The sequence below is a fragment of the Patiria miniata genome, unplaced genomic scaffold (assembly GCF_015706575.1).
Source record: "Patiria miniata isolate m_02_andy unplaced genomic scaffold, ASM1570657v1 HiC_scaffold_24, whole genome shotgun sequence".
Lineage (NCBI taxonomy): Eukaryota > Metazoa > Echinodermata > Asteroidea > Valvatida > Asterinidae > Patiria > Patiria miniata.
This window is the reverse complement of record NW_024037063.1, coordinates 16,114,525-16,134,350: the sequence shown is the minus strand read 5'-3', so window position 1 is coordinate 16,134,350 and position 19,826 is coordinate 16,114,525. Positions and strand designations below refer to the sequence as shown.

Sequence of the window (19,826 nt, the reverse complement as noted above, 5' to 3'; positions counted from 1 at the left end):
CTCAACTTTTCCATCTCGACTTTCTTAGAAAACAGTGAACACAATGCAGACATTTTTGTGGCGAATGCATTAATTTCGTAAGGGGTGATTTGCAGTGGTTCATGTCCTGTCAAATCGCTCTCAGCGTGTAAGCATCGGTAATGCAAAGACTGAAGCTAGCCATCAGCATCAATCACTTTGGTGTGGCGGCTATGAGACCAGACTGGGGCAGCGTACTCTGCAGTCGAAGACACCAGTGCAGGAGCTGAAGTGTGGAGTGTTGTGAAGTCAGCACCCAGCCGGTGCAGCGTGAATATCCGACTCCATGAAATGTGGACTCATTGGTAGTACTGCGCACGCGTGAGTACGATACTAAGCTATTTTTAGGATGTTTCGGGAGAGTGACCTGTCACGTACGAGGGATCAACCAATAATAGGGAAATAGGGGTCCGATTTTCATAGGAGTCGGATTTTCATGTGACACCGGAAAGCTTCTTTATTAAGTTGACCCACTTTGATGTCTTCTCAGCTACCTTCTTTAGGTGTGAGCTGAAGGTAAGACTTCGATCAAGTGTGACCCAAAGATAGACTGGCTCAGGGTCAAACTTCAATGTTTTGCCTAGAGAGTGACGATCAGCTCCTTCCTCACTAGTCTGTTGGCAAGATGAAAAACTGAGTGATGCTGGAAAGAGACATCTTGAGAGGCTTTGTTTTTTTGGTTGATCAAAAGATCGTCATTTGTAAGGTAAAGTCTTAGAGCTGAATGGGATTTGAGCTCACATCAACTGATTAGAAGTCATGACTGCTTCTATCCAGTCCACAAATCTGCTGCCTGATGTCATTGATTAATAAGCCCTGGACATCTACGAGCAAGTTTGGATCAGGACCATTAGTTTACTAGTGGTTGACTTGTGATGCAACTTATGCCAGCACACCAATAGTAACATGCAAACGCCTCCAGTCAAATGATGGTATAAATGTCATCACAAAACTTCTTGATTCCAGCTCCCTGCCGTGCATAATAATGTGTGTGTGGCTGTCAGCAACCAGCGATGGAACCATGCCATAGGCTTCGGTTCCAAATAGTCAACTAGAGTAGTCCAAGTGAAGTTAGTCGAGTTATGGCTCACCATATAGTCCTCGCCTCAGAGTTGTAATGACTCGAGTCAATGACTCGACTCGAGTCCGACTCGAGTCACATTTTTTGGCGACTCGACTCGACTCGAGTCCCGACGGGTAAATGACTCGACTCGACTCGAGTCACTGCGAGCAAATGACTCGACTCGACTCGAGTCCCTCATCAGAATGACTCGACTCGACTCGAGGAAGGCTAATAAGACTCGAGTCCCAAAATAAAAGCAAAACTTACTTGCGAAAAATATTTGTAATGACTTACGCTGCGCCGTTCGCGTTGCCAGTTTTTGTTCACGTCACGTTAATGTTCGCGAATAATGTACGTTTATATACAGCGGCAGTCTGTTTCCTTCCTCCATAATGAAACAACAAACATACACCGTGTCGTGGACTCCCACCTTGTGGTTCTATAGCATGTAATGCTAAACCCGGAACCAGACTTAAAACGCATTTCTCAATCCGTGGTTTCATCATTGGTTTCGGGCGATTTTGAAGTACTTGGTGGAACGCTGGCTCAATTCATGTCCCGATTTCACCCAAAAAAATGGATACGGACGGGCCCACGTTTAAATAATCAGAAACAGTTTTGTATAATGCAATTAGGTTTTAACGTTGTCAGCGATCAGCGAACAACAAAATCTAGACCCGAAGCCAAACCAGTTATAAGACCGAAGTTTCACATCTTCTTTTCTGTGACGTGAGCCAGCAATGGAAACTGTTGGTTGGGTACCATACAGCATACTTTATGTCTTTGGATTTCCGTAATAGACTGGTGCCTTGTATTCTTTCTCTCTTGTGTTTGTTGCTTTTTATTGTAATTTAGTGTTCAAATATTTGTGACTCGAATTGACTCGATCTAAATACTTGACTCGACTCGACTCGACTCGACCACACTCTGTGACTCGACTCGACTCGACTCGACCTTGTTGACCTAATGACTCGACTCGACTCGAGTCACTTCTTTAAAATGACTCGACTCGACTCGAGTCACAAAAATCAGTGACTCGTTACAACTCTGCCTCGCCTGAAATTGCTTTATGAATGCGCATGCATGCAGAGACAGGGTGTTCTCTTTTGAGCCTATTGGAACTGTTTGGGAAACAACATTCACTACTGGGCTGCCCATACTGGCCTGAGTGGTGCAGAGCACAGGGTCTCTGATTAGTTTGAACACTTCTCCAAGTTGTTTAACTTGCAGTTTGAAAATCCCCCACGTGACAGTCTCTCGATCAATTGGAGTTGGTACACTGTCACAGCCATTTATGAATGCTCATTTACTTGAATCTCATTATTGGAAACTACTAAAAATACAATTATGGCAAGTGGTTAGAAGTGGTCATTACAAGCATGAAACTATATGTACCTGTTTACAGCTATTACATCTTTTCAGCACAGGGCAGTACTTCCAGTAATGCATGTCTAAGCCTTCATCCTTGAAGCTTTTGTCTTCTTCTCCACAAAATATGCACTGCTTATCAATATCGTCTCCGAAGTCTGACTGTTCAGCAATACTTGGAGCTCGGGGCATCTTTTTAGGTAGTTGGTCTAATGGGTGAAAAGGAAAGTCAGGATGGGTGGGGTATCTTGAATTTAAAAGGCCAAAGTATACACACAAACGGCAAGCGAACTCAGATAATTCAATTCAACATAACTTAAACAAGGTCATGGCAATAAACTTTACTTCATCCGTTTTAGACTAGGAATATTACTATACAATCTATAAATAAGGACAAGCAAATCAAAACATATGCACAATAAAGGCAATTATACTTGCATCTATTTATGATGCAATAGCTCATTTTTACTCTCATGAAGGACAACAAAAAAGTTGACGAGTTTTTAACTTCCCAAATTAAAATGATTACATGTATAATTTTTAAGTTTTAGATTAACTGATGTACATGTACACTTATTACAGAGCAGAACTATGCAGAGGTCCCTTTGCAGTAGTTCATCATGTTCATGCATAGCAAACTCGATTTCTGTTGATTTAATACATTGTCGTAAATACTCAACATTTCATAATAAGCTTAATCATTAAAGCTGAGAGGCTGTTTGGCAGAAGGTTGTACCTTTATTTGCTGTTTTGCTTAACTTTCCTCCACTTTGCCCACCAATGTCTTCAGGCTGCAGACAGAAAATGATTGAGGATTAATTTTTGATCAGGTATTCAAATTAATGGTCAGGACTGGGATGCTTTTTATGATTTGGGAACTAAAACAAAAACAATACATCTGAGATTTGAGACAATGCAGTGCCAAATCAAGGGAAAAATAAACAGATGGATAATGAGCTTTGAAGGTGTGAAAAATGTGTATTTATATAAACAGTACTAAGGTTTTTGATTAGTTCCTAATTAAAAATCCCATCACTTGTTCCCAACAATCCCATCATACATCGCACAAATAATGAATCATAAAAGAAACTATCTATCTTCTGCATTTTTTTGGGTCAAAACTGCATGATATTTGCATCCATGCTGGTGTATACAGATCCATGAAATTCTGTTTTGATCCAGTGTGGCTAGTTGGCTGTTTCGGCAACCAGCTGAAACAGCCTTTGTTTTTGTTAATTCTTTTTGTCATTTTCTTTGTTTTCTTTTTCAGTCATTTTTGCCCAAAGCATTTGTACACGTTTTTTTTGTTCCTGGCACTTTGACCACTCAAGTCAATCCGATTGCCTTTATACTTGGCACACACTTAGACCAGCATCTGCCACTGAGTCACATGACGTCACAATATAGGTGTATATTTTGAAGGCCTATATCTCTGGAACTACAGGTCCGATTTGGGTGAAACTTGGTATATACCTAGACCGGGATGTGTTATAGATGAAAATTTAATAGACATCACGATGCCGTCATCACGTGACATGTGACGTCATATTATAAGTGCATATTTTGAAGGTCAATATCTACAGAACTACATGTTTGATTGGGTTGAAACTTGGTGTCTACCTAAACCGGGATGTATTATAGATGAAAATTCAAGTGACGTTACAATGATGTCATAACGTAACATGTGATGTCACATAAAAAGTGCATATATTGAACAGGTCTGATTGGGTTGAAACTTGGTATGTATCTAAACTGGGATGACCTATAGATAAAAAAATCAAGTGACGTCATCATGTGTTATGTGATGTCACATTAAAAGTACATAATCAATTTAAAGGCCTATATCTACGGAATAACATGACCAATTGGGTTGAAAGTTGGTTTGTACCTAGTCTGGGATGTGTTATACAGTAAACTCTGGCCAAGTCGACATCGTACAACGCGTCAAATCGCTCAAGTCAGCCATTTGCCTAAAGTCCTGATTGTTGGTAATGCATTTCCATTGAGTTTTTATTTCTAAGTCGGCTTTTATAAGTCGTCATTTCACCCAAGTCGTCGTGTTGCTCTTGGTCCCCTTTCCATAAAAAACATTACAAAATTCTTTGTATGAGTCGGCATTCAAATCATCACGCATTGGCATCGACTTGCTGTACTGCGGTTGGCAAGAAATGTCAAGTGACAAGTGGTTTGGCATGGCCCTTGATCGCTGCATATCGGTTTTGCTGCAAAGCCAAGTATTCCTACTGCACATTATGCATCACGTGCATATCAATACCAGTACCCCTTCTCGTCTGTACGCATGCGCTCTGTCCATTTTGGGGATTGTCTTATTGAATGATGCAGTCAATACCTAGTTACAGTCAATGCGTACGTGGTATGTATACCACGCACGCATTTAATTTGTTACTGTGCACGTACACATGTATCATGGTCTCCACTATCAATATCCCAAACGTGATGATACAATTCGAGGATTAATTCGCTGGATTCAGCTCAAGCATTAAGGAGGTAAACTAGGGTAAATCGAAGCCAATCAGTGCAATGAATCATGTGTGCAAAAAGGCCATTCATGTCAGTCAGCAAAATGACGACGTACAGCAGATGTCAGTGTCGCGGGCAAAGTGGGAATCTGCGCAAAGTTGGAATTCCCACTTTGTCCGGCTGGGCAATTTGAGAATTCCAATACTGCCCGGCAAAGTAGGAATACATCCAAAACTTACATTTAAGTGTTCAAAGTTTTTAACGTACTTTAATGATTGGCCAGCAAACATTTACACAGAAGCACAATGTGCCAGACAGCCAAGCCGCCCACTGTTAATATTCCTTCATTGCACTGACCCTAGTCAAAGTTTGAATTTGCGTCAATTAGATGTAATTGCTATAGATAAGTGGTGTTGAAATTATACCCATTGATAATATTCCTACATCGCACTACCACTGAAACTGAGCAAAGTGGTAATTTTGGTCAATTCGGATGTACTTTTTGAAAGGTATGGGGTTTTGAAATAACACATGAGTAAGATTCCCACATTGCACTACTACCGAACCTGGGCTAAGTGGGAATTTCGGGAAATGTTGATTTAATATTTCCATAGAAAACTGGGTGTTAAAATTACCCATGCGTAATATTCCCACATTGCGCTACCACCGAACCCGGGCAAAGTGGGAATTTCGGTCAATTTTGATGTAATTGCTATAGCTAAGGGAGTTGAAATTACTATCCTACCTTGCGCTACTACTGAACCTGGGCAAAATAGGAATTTTGTTAATTTGATGTACTTTTGATAGGTAAGGGGTGTGGAAATTTACCCATGGGTAATATTCCCATATTTCACTATTTCCACATTTCGCTATTACGGGTAATCGTGATGTAATTTACTATAGATAAGGGCTGTTCAAAGTACCCATTGGTAATATTCCCACATGGCCCTACTACAGAACCTGGGCAAAGTGGGAATTTCAGGCAATTGTGATGTAATTCATTATAGATAAGGGCTGTTCAAAGTTGCCCTACTACAGAACTTGGGCTAAGTGGGAACTACTGGCGATTGTGATGTAATTTGCTATAGAAAAGGGCTGTTCAAAGGACGCATGGGTAATGTTGTAGGTTTGTTTAGGCGAAGAGGGAATTTTGTTGTTCTCGATATAAAAAGAAAATTAATAGTAACATAATTTTTTTTGGGGGGGGGGGGGAGGGGGAGAGGGGGGAGAGGGGAGAATAACAACGCCCACAGGCGGAATTACAGGTGAATCAAGCGGTGGAGCAACCATCACTTCCCCCCTCCAGTTTGTATTCTTATTTTAATTGGAGGGTAGCAGTACCAACCTAAGGTTATCTAAGGACTTATTGGGGGAGGAACTTTAATTTTTGGGATTGAAAAATATCTGTTGGCTGACCAACATGCAAAATCATAAACATGCAAGTGAAATCTTACCTTTCTTTTGGACAGAAAGCTGCTTCATGATATTTTTGTTAATATAGTTTTTCCCCAATTATTATTAATTTGGTTTCAGAATACATCATGTGCACCGCGATTTTATGGACCGTTCGCTTTTATTAAGGGGATAAAAACTAAAGAGCAAATATGATCTACGGTCGAATACCTAAAAAAAAAAAAATAGAGTCAGATTGTTGCCTACTACTTTTAACAAATCAATATCTTATGCTCATTAGGCCCAAAAAAAATTGAAATTCTGCTGGTTACCCGATCGACCCTATTTTTAGGCTGCGACCCTAAACATTTATTGGCACTTCCAAAAAAAATAAAAAAATAATGATTGAATAAATAAAAATTAAATATTTTTGTCTTTTCTGTCTTCACAAAATACCTCTCAACAAACCTTTTGTGTCAAAAAATGCTTGTATTTATTTGTTTTCTTTCTTACATTCGCTGTTGTTTTCAAAAGAAACCCCCATTATTTTTACATATTCGCTTTGCGAAATAACTACTTCGCAATTCGATGTCACTGTGACTATAATAATCACATGTGTAAACCTAGCTTGATGCAGCGATGACTGGTTCCCGCTGCGCCGCGCAGGGGCCAATTTAGAAGACATGATGAAAATGCAGTAACCAGTCGGTGGCATGGCTATGCGATCGATAGCGCTAGCATGGCTATGCATTGCAGGCCGGAGCACTGTCAACTGGTCGGATTCGACATCGTAAAAATGCCAAGAAAACACCGATGGAGAAAGAACATGTTTGCAAGTTAATTCTCAGAATTGATCTAGCTTGTCTGTGTATGTATTTTCCGTGTTCAAGAGTTCATTTTGAGATCGCACTACTCGTATTTGGAGTGATACATGCAGGGTGTTTCCCGAAATTTTTGACCGTAAAAACGAGGTCTGTCGGCCGCGCGCCACACTTGCACAGTGCATCACAGACTTCAGAGCTTTGGCCAGCTTCCCGTCTTGACTAGCGTTGTGCATATGGTGCAAACGACTTGAATTTTTGAAAGGCATGTAATCAGAAGCAGAAGTTTTTTTTTTTGTGGCCTTATTGAATGTATTTCATTTCAAGGGTGAGGTGACGGGATAAAAGCAAGGAGCAAGTAAGCAAGATGTCATCACCTTAATCAAAGCAGTTTGGAATTGGTTAATCAGGGAGTCCACTTTTTAATTGAAATGGCATGATTAATTTATTCCTTGGAAAATCACTTCCTAAAAATGTTTATGTTGCTGATGTTGTTGCATACAAGTGACTTCAGATGAGTTAAAAAATTGTGCATCATCAATCAAACATGACTACCGTTTCAAACTACAGTAAACCCCGCCTATGAAAGGTCTTTTGCACACATGATTCATTGCACTTTAAACTGGCTTCAATTTACCCTGGATTATCTCCTTAATGCTTGAGTTGAATCTTTCAATTGTATCATCACCTTTGGGGTATTGATAGTGGATACCACAATACATATGTATGTGCACAGTAATTGAATTAAATACGTGCGTGGTCCGGTATATACCACGCACGCATTGACAGCAGCATCATTCAATAAGACGACCTTCAAAATGGACAGAGCGCATGCGTACAGCCTATGCGATGTATGCAGCAAAGATCCTATGGCATCGCGTAGTGGTATGCAGTAGGACACCCTTTTTCGAACCGATGTATGCAGCGATCACGGGCCGTGCCGCCGTGCCAAACCACTTTTCACTCGACACTTTGCCAACCGCAGTACAGCAAGTTGATGCCAATGTGTGATGTTTTGGGACTTTAGTCAGACTGCCGACTTAAGCAATTTGACGAGTTGTACGATGTCAGTTTAGCCGGAATTTACTGTAGTTTTATGCCATGTGTTATTGATTTTCTTTTTTCAGGTTATTAAACTGTTGCAGACAGAACATCAGATAAACTTTGCTGATTCAAAAATAACAATATGCTGTTGTTGGATCAAAGTGACTTCAGATGAATTACAAAAATATCATCAATCAAACACAACTGCCGTTTCCAACTAGTTTTATGCCATGTGTTATTGTTCTTTATTTTTTATGTTATTAAACTGTTGCAGACAGAACAGCAGATTGAAGTTGATCACTATGCCTTATTTCAATTATTTACATCGAATCCTACAAGTTAAACATACTTTCGTGTTGAATAAACAACAAAGTATTTTTTTCACGATAACTTGTCAGATGGAAATATTACATACCATATGGTAAGTTTGACACACCTTAAGTGTATAGCAGAGTACATCCATATTGACTGAAATAACCATTTTGCGAAGGTTCGGTAGTAGCGCAATGTGGAAATATTATGCATGGGTAATTTCAACACCCCTTACTATAGAAAAGTACATCGAATTAACAAAATTTCCACTTTTCCCAGGTTCAGTTTAGCGCAATGTAGGAATACTACCAATAATCACCGGTTTTATCACCCCTTAATATAGCAATTACATCTAAATTGACAAAAATTCCCACTTGGCCAAGGTTTAGTAACAGCACATAGTAGGAATACTACCAATGGGTAATTTTAACACCCCTTATCAATAGCAAATTAAATCAAAATTGTCCGTTATTGTAGCGCAAGGTAGGAATATCACCATGCCCGAATACTACCAATGGGTAATTTTAACACCCCTTATCAATAGCAAATTAAATCAAAATTGCCCGTTATTCCCACTTTGGCCGGGCAAGGTAGTAGCGAAATTCGGGAATATTACCCGTGGGTAAATTCCACAGCCCTTACCTATAGAAAAGTACATCAAATTAACAAAATTCCCATTTTGCCCATGTTCAGTAGTAGCGCAAGGTAGGAATATCACCAATGGGTAATTTGAACACCCCTTATCATCACTGTAATTCATGCAAAAGTCTATTTTTATCAGGTTCAATGAGTGCGCAAAATGTTACCGATGATAAATGATGGTACCTTGATTTCCTCCATTGTGAAGCTACAGCCTTGCATTGTCATTTGCCTCAATGTATATTATTTGACGTACTCTTTTCGTCCGTTAAGATGTTTGTAGCCTTGAAAATATTGTCAGTCACAGACTGATGATTCTTACTTTGCCCTACTTTGTGCAATGTAGAAAGCTATGAGTACATTCCCACTTGCCAATATTCGGTAGAAGCACAATGTAGGAATAGTAATTTCAAATTTCAACGCCCCTTAACTATAGCAAATTACATCAAAACAGAACAAATTCCCACGTTGCCCTGGTTCTGTAGTAGGGTAATGTGGGAATATTACCAATGGGTACTTTGAACGATGAGTCATCACGTGACGTGACGGCAAATAAAATTGCATATTTAAAGGCCAACCTCTACAGAACTGTATTGGACCTGGTCACTCTACCGTACATGCCCTATCAGTCTTACATGACAAAAGTACAATAAATGATCGAAACAGCCGTATAATTGTACACAAACATAAGTAATTCTAGTTCATTTTGGGTTTTGACAGAATTGGTGTGAAATGAATTTTGATTTTTACATAACTTTAAAGGTATATTTTTAACAAATGGTTTTCGTTTGTGTTGTATCAACGTGTGCATGTAGTATCGTTTCAAAAGTGCTAGTGTATTGGGCCTTACTATGCACAATGCCATTTGCACAATGAATGGGAAATGCGCATTCTGCTTAGTATGAAATTCAGATATGACTAACTTTTTTTTAGGGGAGGGGGTATCTGGCAGATTTCTACTGACAGAAGTTGATTATATATAATGGTGCACAACAATCTGATCTGACATTTTACGAGAGATTTTTATTTCAAAGGCCAGAAACAAGATCAAAATCTATGGATTCCTGATTTGTGCATGCTGCAAAGCAAAAATGAAACATCTGTCTTATCCAGCAATTTAACACCCTCATCTTTTTCAAGAACTACAGTTATTAAGGGAATAAATGTGTGCTCCGGAGGTTTTTATCACTCTGTTTAATACCACTTAGAGTCTGGGTGCTGATAATTACCCGAGCCGGAGGCGAGGGTAATTATCAGCACCCAGACTCTAAGTGGTATTAAACAGAGTGATAAATACCGACGGAGTACATATTTATTCCCATTCATAAATACCTTTTCGGTAAAAAAAAATCATATAATTCGTGCAAAACATCCCGATTTTGTTCAACAAATTCACTTTATGCTTTTTGAATCATCCCTCCTGCAAAATAATGGAGTGTTCAGCTGGCGAGTAAGATGAAAACAACCCTTTTATGGAGATTGACGCGCGCGTATGATGTTCTATGCGATGTCGCGCAGAACGCACCTGGCGCGTTGCGTTTTGAATTTAGAACTATAAAATTCTAACTCCCTGGTAGTGTTGCGCATGCCTACGTGAGGATTGTGAACGTTCAACCAATTAAACGATAAGAGGCACTGGATTTTTAGGAGTCCACATTTTATTGTGACACTGGAAAAGTGTTTAAGACCAGCTAGCCATGTCTTTATCATCCGTTTAATACCGGCCACGTGACGGGCTCTCGACCAATAGGAATGGCTAAACTGTCTGAGGTATTTATGAATGTTAATTTATATGAACACAAACAAAACCTACATTATATGTGTTTTTAGTTTGTCAACCACAGCTGTTTTGGCTGTTTCCTTATATGCATTTTTTTGCGGTTGCTTTTAATTAGATGGTATTTGTGAAGGTTGGACTTTTGAAAATGCATACACATGGCAACTATGCCAATCTGATATTGGATATTCACAAAAACCGTAACTTTAAGATGGTGTCACCAGACTCATAATGATATCATCAGGATTTCACAGTGGTAGACACATCTTGAGAACATGATTGCATGACCTTTACATCCAGGGTAACCTGGATTTCAAAGGTTAAAGAATTTGTAAATGTAAAGAAAACCTCCAATCAAATTCAACCCAATTTAATCCAAATGGTTCACAGGATCAACATGCAGCATGATACAAACAAACTTCTGATCCTAAAATCCCCCCACAGAAGTGTGGTTGGTGTCTACGAGCAAATACTTACCTGTAGAGCAATCTATTTATGCATATTCCCTATACTGGCAGGTATTTTCCGCTAATAGTTTTATACAATAGCACCCTCTGGCACCCACCCCAAAATACCCCGCGGCGTGCGTGCCTTGTGAGCATCCTCTTTTCTCGAGCATTAAGTCGGAATACTCATGGCATCGAGAAGAGTTGGGTAGGAGGGAAGGGATGCTCTACAGGTAAGTATTCACTCGCAGAACCCAACCACACTTCTGTGAGGGAGGGGGGGGGGGGAATCTACTTCGCTCAACTTACCTGTTGAGCAATCTACTTATGCATAGACTAGCACCGTCAAGGCGGTGGGTCATGCGAGACGCTATTGTGCTTTCACAGGGGCACATAACAATACGCGTAAACCCTGAATGGGCCCGTTGCTCCACATGTGGGTGGACAAGGCAGCCCTAAGGACATTAATCATATGGTAGCCTTAACATGCTGACCAAGACCCGGTCCCTGATATGGGGAATCGCGCGTAATGAATTACAGCCCACCGGTACATAAACATAAGAGTTCGGTGGGGCAAAAAAATGTATCATGAAAGGCAAAACATCACGACATGGTACATATAGACACTATTATATGTAGTGAGTTCAAAGAATCAGAGTGAGACACCAATTCTGGGGAGGGTCTCCGGTCTGGAGAACATGGTGGGGCTCAGTCAGTCGCCCTAAACACATGCTCTCCCATGCTCTGCCTTACTTTGTGCATGCCGACTGATCACATGGCCTCTGCCGTTGATACGTCCCTGGTTTCATGGATGACCATAACCAACCTTCAGGCAATCTTGTCATGAAAAGCCTGCAGGTATGGTGGTGGGGTCGTCATGATAAATACATGTCATGAAAGGCCTGCCTGTATGGCAGGGTCGTCATGACAAATACATGTTGCGAGAAGCCGGTCGGTATGGCAGGGTTGTGGTGACAAATACACATACATTTGTAACTGCAAGTGACCGATTCAGAGCGTCCCTGTTCAGCTAATGTACAACGTTAAAGTCATGGAGCGTGGCGGTCAGTCCCCTTTGGCTGCCCCATGCTCGGGGAAGGGCTGGGGGCTATAGCGGTGCTCGTACCTGAGCCACTCTTGCCCTGTGGGCCCCTTTTTAGGCTTTGCTCCGGCACAGAAAGTATGTTTTATAGAAACCTTGCCAGAGTGTGCCTTTTGTTTGGGTGTTCCACTTGAATTGACCGGAGGAGACCGAGGTCCCTTTAACTGGTCGGCGGAACTGCCCACACCCCCAGCCGGCAATGGCTGAGGGTGCTGGACGAGGGACTGTTGCCGCGGTAACAATGCAGCGTTAACGGCAGAGTCCCCCAAGAACTCGGTCTGTCCCATACGAGAGCAATATTCTCCGGTTAGTGACAGATCGGTTCTCCCCAAACTCTTCATAATAATTAAATTAATAGAACCAAGAAGATGATGAGAAACTCTACAAACTGTTATTTACTCTTTTAATCAAAACTTCTCTTAAGCGAAAAAAGGGTAGTAAATTGACGAGGAAAAACAGGAGCTATTTTACACACGTCCTACCGTTAAGAGAAAAGAGGACGCTCACGAGGCACGCATGCCGCGGGGTATTATGGGTAGGACACCAGAAGGCGTTATTGTATAAAAGTCTTAGCGGAAAATACCAGCCAGTATAGGATATATGCATATTAAGTAGTATTGCTCTACAGGTAAGTTGAGTGAAGTAGACTCCACCTTTTTTTCACACACACTAAAATGGGGGGGGGGGGAATGATCCAATGCCCCCCCCCCCCAATCTATACCCCCATCCCGGGATTTACATACCTGAATTAAAAAAAGATACGTGGGCCATTAAAACATTTTTTTGTAACATAGCGAATCTTTTTCTACACATTTTTTTCTGACCTATACATCAATTATAAATAGATTTCCGAGGGTGCACGATACCAACTTCTTCCCACCCAACTTGTGTGGAAAACTTCTGATGTTGACTTTTGGAAGTAGCTTCAGAAGTTGGAACATTGCCAATGAATCCCTACCTATGACATTTATATAAATATTTTCAATATTTTATTTCATATTCCCGATCTTTGGCAATCCACCAGTCTGAATATTTTACAAGATTGTGTCAGTCAAAGTCACTAAAGACTTTGGTGGATTGCGATAGCACAAATAAATGAATAAATATAAATCAAACCATGCCCTTATTTGTGTCTTCGCTGCACATCCCTTCATATAAAACATGAAACATCATGTGATGGGGCCTTGGAAAGAGAAACATGAGACCAGCTTGTCAATCAAATGACAGATGAGAAATAGCTCGCTTGTCAAACCACTTTACGGCTCCACAGTACATGTTCGTGCAAGATTTTTTCCTTGCTTACGCTCAGCTGATGTTTTGTTCACAACTTTTTTTTTTAAATAAATGTTTTTATAGCAATGATATCTCACCTCGATTGCATTTGGAGATTTGCAATTAATATTTCCGATATTTAATCCTGGGATTTTTTGTTGTTGTAAACTTACTGATGATTCATTACCACTGGCTGGTTGTTGTAGAGCAACGCAAGTGCAGGACTGCATTGGTTTTTGATGGTGAAGGACAAAACAAATCTAAGACAAACATTTTGACAGATGTTTCTGAAAGTTTCTCAATTTTTTTTTATGGATTTAGGAAACCTTGTCGAATTTTTGGGAGCTGCATATCGTATTTAATATTAGGCAGGCATGTCTTACCATAAATTCTTAACAGCAAAATCATAACATCTGTCTGCCCTTTGCCAACCATGTAAACACTGGTCACAGTGCTGATTTTGACCTCTTTCAAAGAGGCCTTGTTTGCTCAGTCATCAATGGCAATGACGCTATGAAATTAATATCATTGGATAAAGGAATCCTGGCCTTTCCCCTTGTAGCTGCAACAGAAAAGTACAACCTCTCAGTCTCGTGCCTTTCCCCTTGTAGCTGCCTCTTTCAGAAATTTACATTACATTTCTGATAATTTACATTTAAAAATGGGTACTTTATTTCGAGACAACTGTACATGTTCATTCTTTATGCCCAATTGTTTCTTCTGCTGTATGGAACAAATTCCCCCCCCCAGAAGTGTGGTTGGGGTCTACTTCACTCTACTTACCTGTAGAGCAATTACTACTTTTGCATATTCCCTAGACCGGCAGGTATTTTCCGCTAAGAGTTTTATACTGTAGCGCCCTCTGATGCCCTACCCATAATGCCCCGTGGCGTGCGTGCCTCGTGAGCGTCCTCTTTTCTCGAGCGTTAAGTCGGAATACAAAATGTACTCATGGCATCGAGAAGAGTGGGGTAGGAGGGAGGGATGCTCTACAGGTAAGTATTCACTCGTAGACCCCAACCACACTTCTGTGGGGGGAGTCTACTTCACTCTACTTACCTGTAGAGCAATTACTACTTTTGCATAGACTAGCACCGTCAAGGCGGTGGTTCATGCGAGATGCTATTGTGCTTTCACAGGGGCACGTAACACGACACGTAAACCCCGGATGGGCCCCGTCGCTCCAATGTGGACAAGGCAGCCCAAAAGGTCTGCATGATAAGGACATTAACCATTAACATGCTGACCGAGACGCGGTCCCCGATATGGGGCGTTGCGCGTAATGATTATGACATACGACATATAGACACTGTTATATGTACTGAATTCAAGAAAGATTCAGAGTCAGGAGACATCAATTCTGGGGAGGTCTCCAGTCTGAAAATGTCTCGAGAACATGTTGGGGTTCAGTCAGTTTCCATCAACACTGTTCTCCCAATCACTGCCTAATATTGTGCACACGGGCCGATCACACAGCCTCTGCCGTTGATACGCCCGTGGTTCCATGGATGACCATAACCAACCTTCAGGCAGTCTTGTCATGAAAAGCCTGTAGGTATGGTGAGGTCGTCCTGATAAAAACATGTCGTGAAAGGCCTGCCGGTATGGCAGGTTCGTCATGACAAAACATGTCGTGAGAAGCCTGCTGGTATGGCACGGTTGTCACGACAAAAATGTGTCACGAGAAGCCTGCTGGTATGGCAGGGTTGTCATGACAAATACGTGTCGTGAGAAGCCTGCCGTTATGGCAGGGCTGTCTTGACAAATACATGTACAGTACTGTGCAGTTCATGAAGCTGCAAGTGATCGATTCAAAGCGTCCCTTTGCAGCTTATGTACGACATCACAGTCATGATCGGCACCAAAATTCTCCGTCTGGAACGGAAAAGAGTAATTTGATACCTGGAACAAAGACGTCCGGAGGCACAAAGGACTCCGACGGTCTTAGTTCAAAATCCTTCCATAGGAATAGGATGGGCACACTCAGTCCACACCAGGTGTGGCCTGTCTCTATTATACAGCAAGCAGTTGCTCTCTACATGTACATCTAGAAGTAACAACTGCTAACAAAAAGTAACCTTAAGGACAATTGAAACATATATAAAATTGCCTATTGGTTCAAGGAAGTACAAGTCATGTTTAAAGATCTCGATAACGTTTCTATTGGAATGGCGTTGAAGAGGTCCCGCACTTCAGGGTTGTGAAATAAACATCCCCTTAATAACCTGACATGGGAGTATGACTGTCTTACATAAAGCAATACATGTATACTGTCATGTTAGAAGTCCCTCAAGTGCAGGCAGTAAAAGCCGTAGCTTGTATGAGAAAGGTCTGATGTGAACAGGATAGCATGACAGCATCCAGCACATCAGGAGAAATTCCTGCGGAGCCGGGTGAAGGAAACCCAAACTGCGCTGGAACAGAATATTTTTATCTTCAGAAGAACCCCCGACTGGTGAACCAAGGGAATGGTTATGGCCCTGGGAAACCAATCAATGGGACCAACATGGAGCAAAGAGGAGGACCTTGTCATCTTTCTGCTCCAGTTGCTTTAGTAACCGAGGGATAGGAGGAAACGGCGGGAAGGTGTAAACAAGCAGCCCATCTGTCTCCATCACCAATGTGTTCGTCTGCCACATGCAGGGGTCAGGAACCCTCGCGCAGTACACTGGAAAAATGTGACTAATCCGTGTAACAAGCAGATTGACATGGTAAGTAGTTTAGCAGCCACCACTGTCGAGAGGATCCATCCCTATAAGGAGGACGTTAGAAGCGACGTTCTCCTTGTTTGGGAGGGAAATAGTCAAAAGCACGAAACTGCCATGACAATTAGTGAAGGCAGCATTGAACCATCACTGGAGGCGCTGCACAAGTCAGGGCATGACCTGCACTGGATGCAGTGATGACTGTGCTGACACAAGGAAAATAGGTGAATGTTACCACTCTCCATTTCCGCAGCGCAGCCAAAACACCTTTACTATCTGAGCAGATGCCAGGAGTGAGGCGAAGAGGCTGAACGGGACCACCATGAATTTGCAGTGGGAATCTTTGTTCGAAACCACAAAATTCCCAAAGCTCTGGCCTGATAGGAAGTTGCTGTTGTGTACCCTTCAGGTCGATCAGGGCTGGTCCCCTATGATGACATGTATGAGAGTTGACTAAATCTCATTAACATCTCCCCCAGGGAAAAACGCGAGGGGCACAACACTGTGTTGGCCCGATGGAATTGATGTCAGTCTCAAAGTCTCTATGACGAGCTCACACGAAACAGACCAGTGGAGGTCATCATGAGTCAGGTAAGTCACCTATGGTATTCATCAAAACAATTGAAGCCGAATTGGAGTCGTTGTTACCAGTGACGGCCCTAGCCTATGTGGCGTGGCACGCAGAAGATGTTGATAGGGCGGCCACACAACATCACCATGGCAAATTTCAAGAGGTAAGCAGCTGAGAAAACAAGTAACAGTTTGTTCATCACCTGCGCTGGCCTGACCGTTGGTTTGACGGCTTTCTGAGATCGACCATCTGAGCAGCCGTCATTGACCAATATGGATGGAAACATCAATATCCACCGCAAAAATAGTTTTGTCCGTTACAAAGTGGGACTCGAATCTTTGGCGGGCGACCTTCGACGGGAGAAACAGCTCATCAAGCATGTTACCCCGGTGGGTCGAGGTCGTTGGGGTCTGCACTCGTGTAAACTAATAGAGTACTGAGTGTAGACTGTGCACGTGACAGTGACAATACCTAGCGTACTTCATACTGCAAAGTGCATTCAAGCTTGCGAAGTATCATCTACAAAGGGGCGCTTGGATGATGTGGTCCCTCTACTGCTGGCAGCTTGTCCTTAGCTGCATTGGAGAGGGAAGGTGTGACAACAAAATTACCGAAATTCGCAAACAGAAAATGGTAATTATTACATTCTTGTTGAAGATCAACAAGCATCACAACAACCAGTCGTTAAAGTTATGTTCAGGCTGGAGATCATTGTGAAGGGCAGCTGCCATCCAATGAACCATCCTAATGCAAGGGCCGAATTGACTCCGTAAACGAGAACCGCCTATTACATCTGGAGGGAAAAGTTGTACACGGCCACAGTCAGTGGTCAAACAACTCCCTCAGAAACAATGCAAATTACAGTTTTAACAACTGGATAACAAGGTCCTTGGGACTTTACAAATTACCTTGTTATAACAAGTACTTTGTACAGAAGATAACAAAAAAAATCAAAATTTGGAACTTAACATTTTCCCTGTTACATGTATATGCACAATGTTGTATTAACAGTGCTTTTCTTATCAGGGTTCGACTGTACATGCACATGCACATGTAAAAAACTGCAGCAATTTCAGACTTTCAGTGCAGGCAGAAACACCGACGCACACACGTGTGGCATGTCCCTTTGTCCTCGAGTCACCTAACCATGACTACTGTAGAGGGATACAGAGCATTGCTCGCAACTCAGACGGGCCGTTTCATCAACGGTGCCCGCCAGACAATAGGCGCATAGAGCCGACAATGAACTCGGCAATGTAGCCGAGAACAATTGTGAGGCTTGTAATGAGTGGACCCAAACAACCGCATCCTCATCCCGGCTGTGTTTGCCAAGGTGGGATCGGTGCAAAAAATCGCCCGAATTTGATCGAATAATAAGGGGATAGCAATCCTATTGCCGCGTGAGAAATGGACGCCGTTTGTGCATTGACATAATGATGTCGATGTACATGTATATGATCGGGCAAACAAGTGGTACTTGGCACTGTGTCGGGAGGGCACGGTTGACAAGAGCCCACTGAAGCGTGGCGGCTATTTCCCTCGGGCTGCCCCGTGCTCGGGGAAGTGCCGGGGTATAGCATAGCTCATATCGTACCCGGTCGACTGCGCCTCAGGCCTCGTGGGCTGAGCGAGCGCTAGTCGGTCCGATAGCCCGTGCAATAGCCCGTCCCGGCACCCAGTGGAACTCGCACTGTGTCGCGAGGGCATGGGTGACTGCAGCCCACTGAAGCGTGGTGGCTAGTCCCCTCGGGCTGCCCCGTGTTCGGGGGAGGGCCGGGGTCTATAGCGGCGCTCGTACCCGAGCCACACTTGCCCTGTCGGCCCTTTTTAGGCTTCGCTCCGGCACAGATCGAATAATAAGGGGATAGCAATCCTATTGCCGCGTGAGAAATGGACGCCGTTTGTCCATTGACATAATGATGTCGATGTACATGTATTCCACACACACTTGATCCAAAGTAAGTTTGGGGAACACTTCGTCATTGTTAGATGTGAAGCCCGTCCTGCGCTTCAAAGATTTAAATTTATGATCGGGCGGAAGGGCTCATCGGCGGAGGGTAATGTACCCATATCATGTCCCTCTACACAAAACGGACTTCCGTTTCTGTGATGGACAGTTGCTGTAATTGGTCTGGTTCTTCTTCATCATCGGCTGAGTCAGCCAATTGCGAAGATCGAGTTGACTCCGGTGAACGAGAGCTGTTTGGAGGGGCGAGTTGTACAGAACCACGCCGCGGTGGCTGGACAACTCCCTCGGAGTAAATAGACATCGATTGGTGAATACTCAGCACATGTGGAGATCCAGGCGCACGGCTAACTGCGTGCGGTAGGTCCACCCAACCATGGCCAGCGAATGTGAAGCGCTCGCCAAAGGCCGGGCCTCCGGTGCACGCAACCATACGTAGTATCATTGTACATTGTGTACATGTACAAATGAACATGTGCAAATGAACATGTGCCTGTACACGTACATGCACACATGTATCTCGTTGTGCTTTGGCCACTTAAAGTTATAGTCCATCATTTGTAATTTGTGCATTTTGTTCGTTTGAAGCAACAAAAGTGCTCAAAATCTAAAGAAGGGTACTGAACAACTAACCTGATAAAGTTTCAGCTCAGCTTCAGCTGTATATTCTGAGAAAAACAGCATTCTAGGATCTCAATTTCAAATCAAAAGTTGCTGAATCATGTTTTGAATTGCGCCTGAATTCAGTGTCCGAGACACGTTCTCGCTGAGCCGAATGCAGCTACGCGATGTCGCGCACTGATCTGATGAATTATAGCAACCGGGGGTGCGTGTGCGTCGTGCCAATGC

At 42.5% G+C, this 19,826-nt stretch overlaps 1 protein-coding gene across 3 annotated transcripts in view; it reads right to left on the bottom strand.

Moving 5' to 3' along the window:
• Positions 1 to 19,826, bottom strand: part of LOC119732013 (centrosomal protein of 104 kDa-like) — a 181,732-nt gene that overhangs the window by 31,534 nt on the left and 130,372 nt on the right. For all 3 annotated transcript variants that reach the window (XM_038205365.1, XM_038205366.1, XM_038205367.1), the window contains 2 exons: positions 3,186 to 3,240; positions 2,477 to 2,658 (listed from right to left, as the gene is read on the bottom strand). In XM_038205365.1, coding sequence (XP_038061293.1) covers positions 2,477 to 2,658; positions 3,186 to 3,240 — 237 coding nt within the window. The remainder of the gene's footprint in view (positions 1 to 2,476; positions 2,659 to 3,185; positions 3,241 to 19,826) is intronic.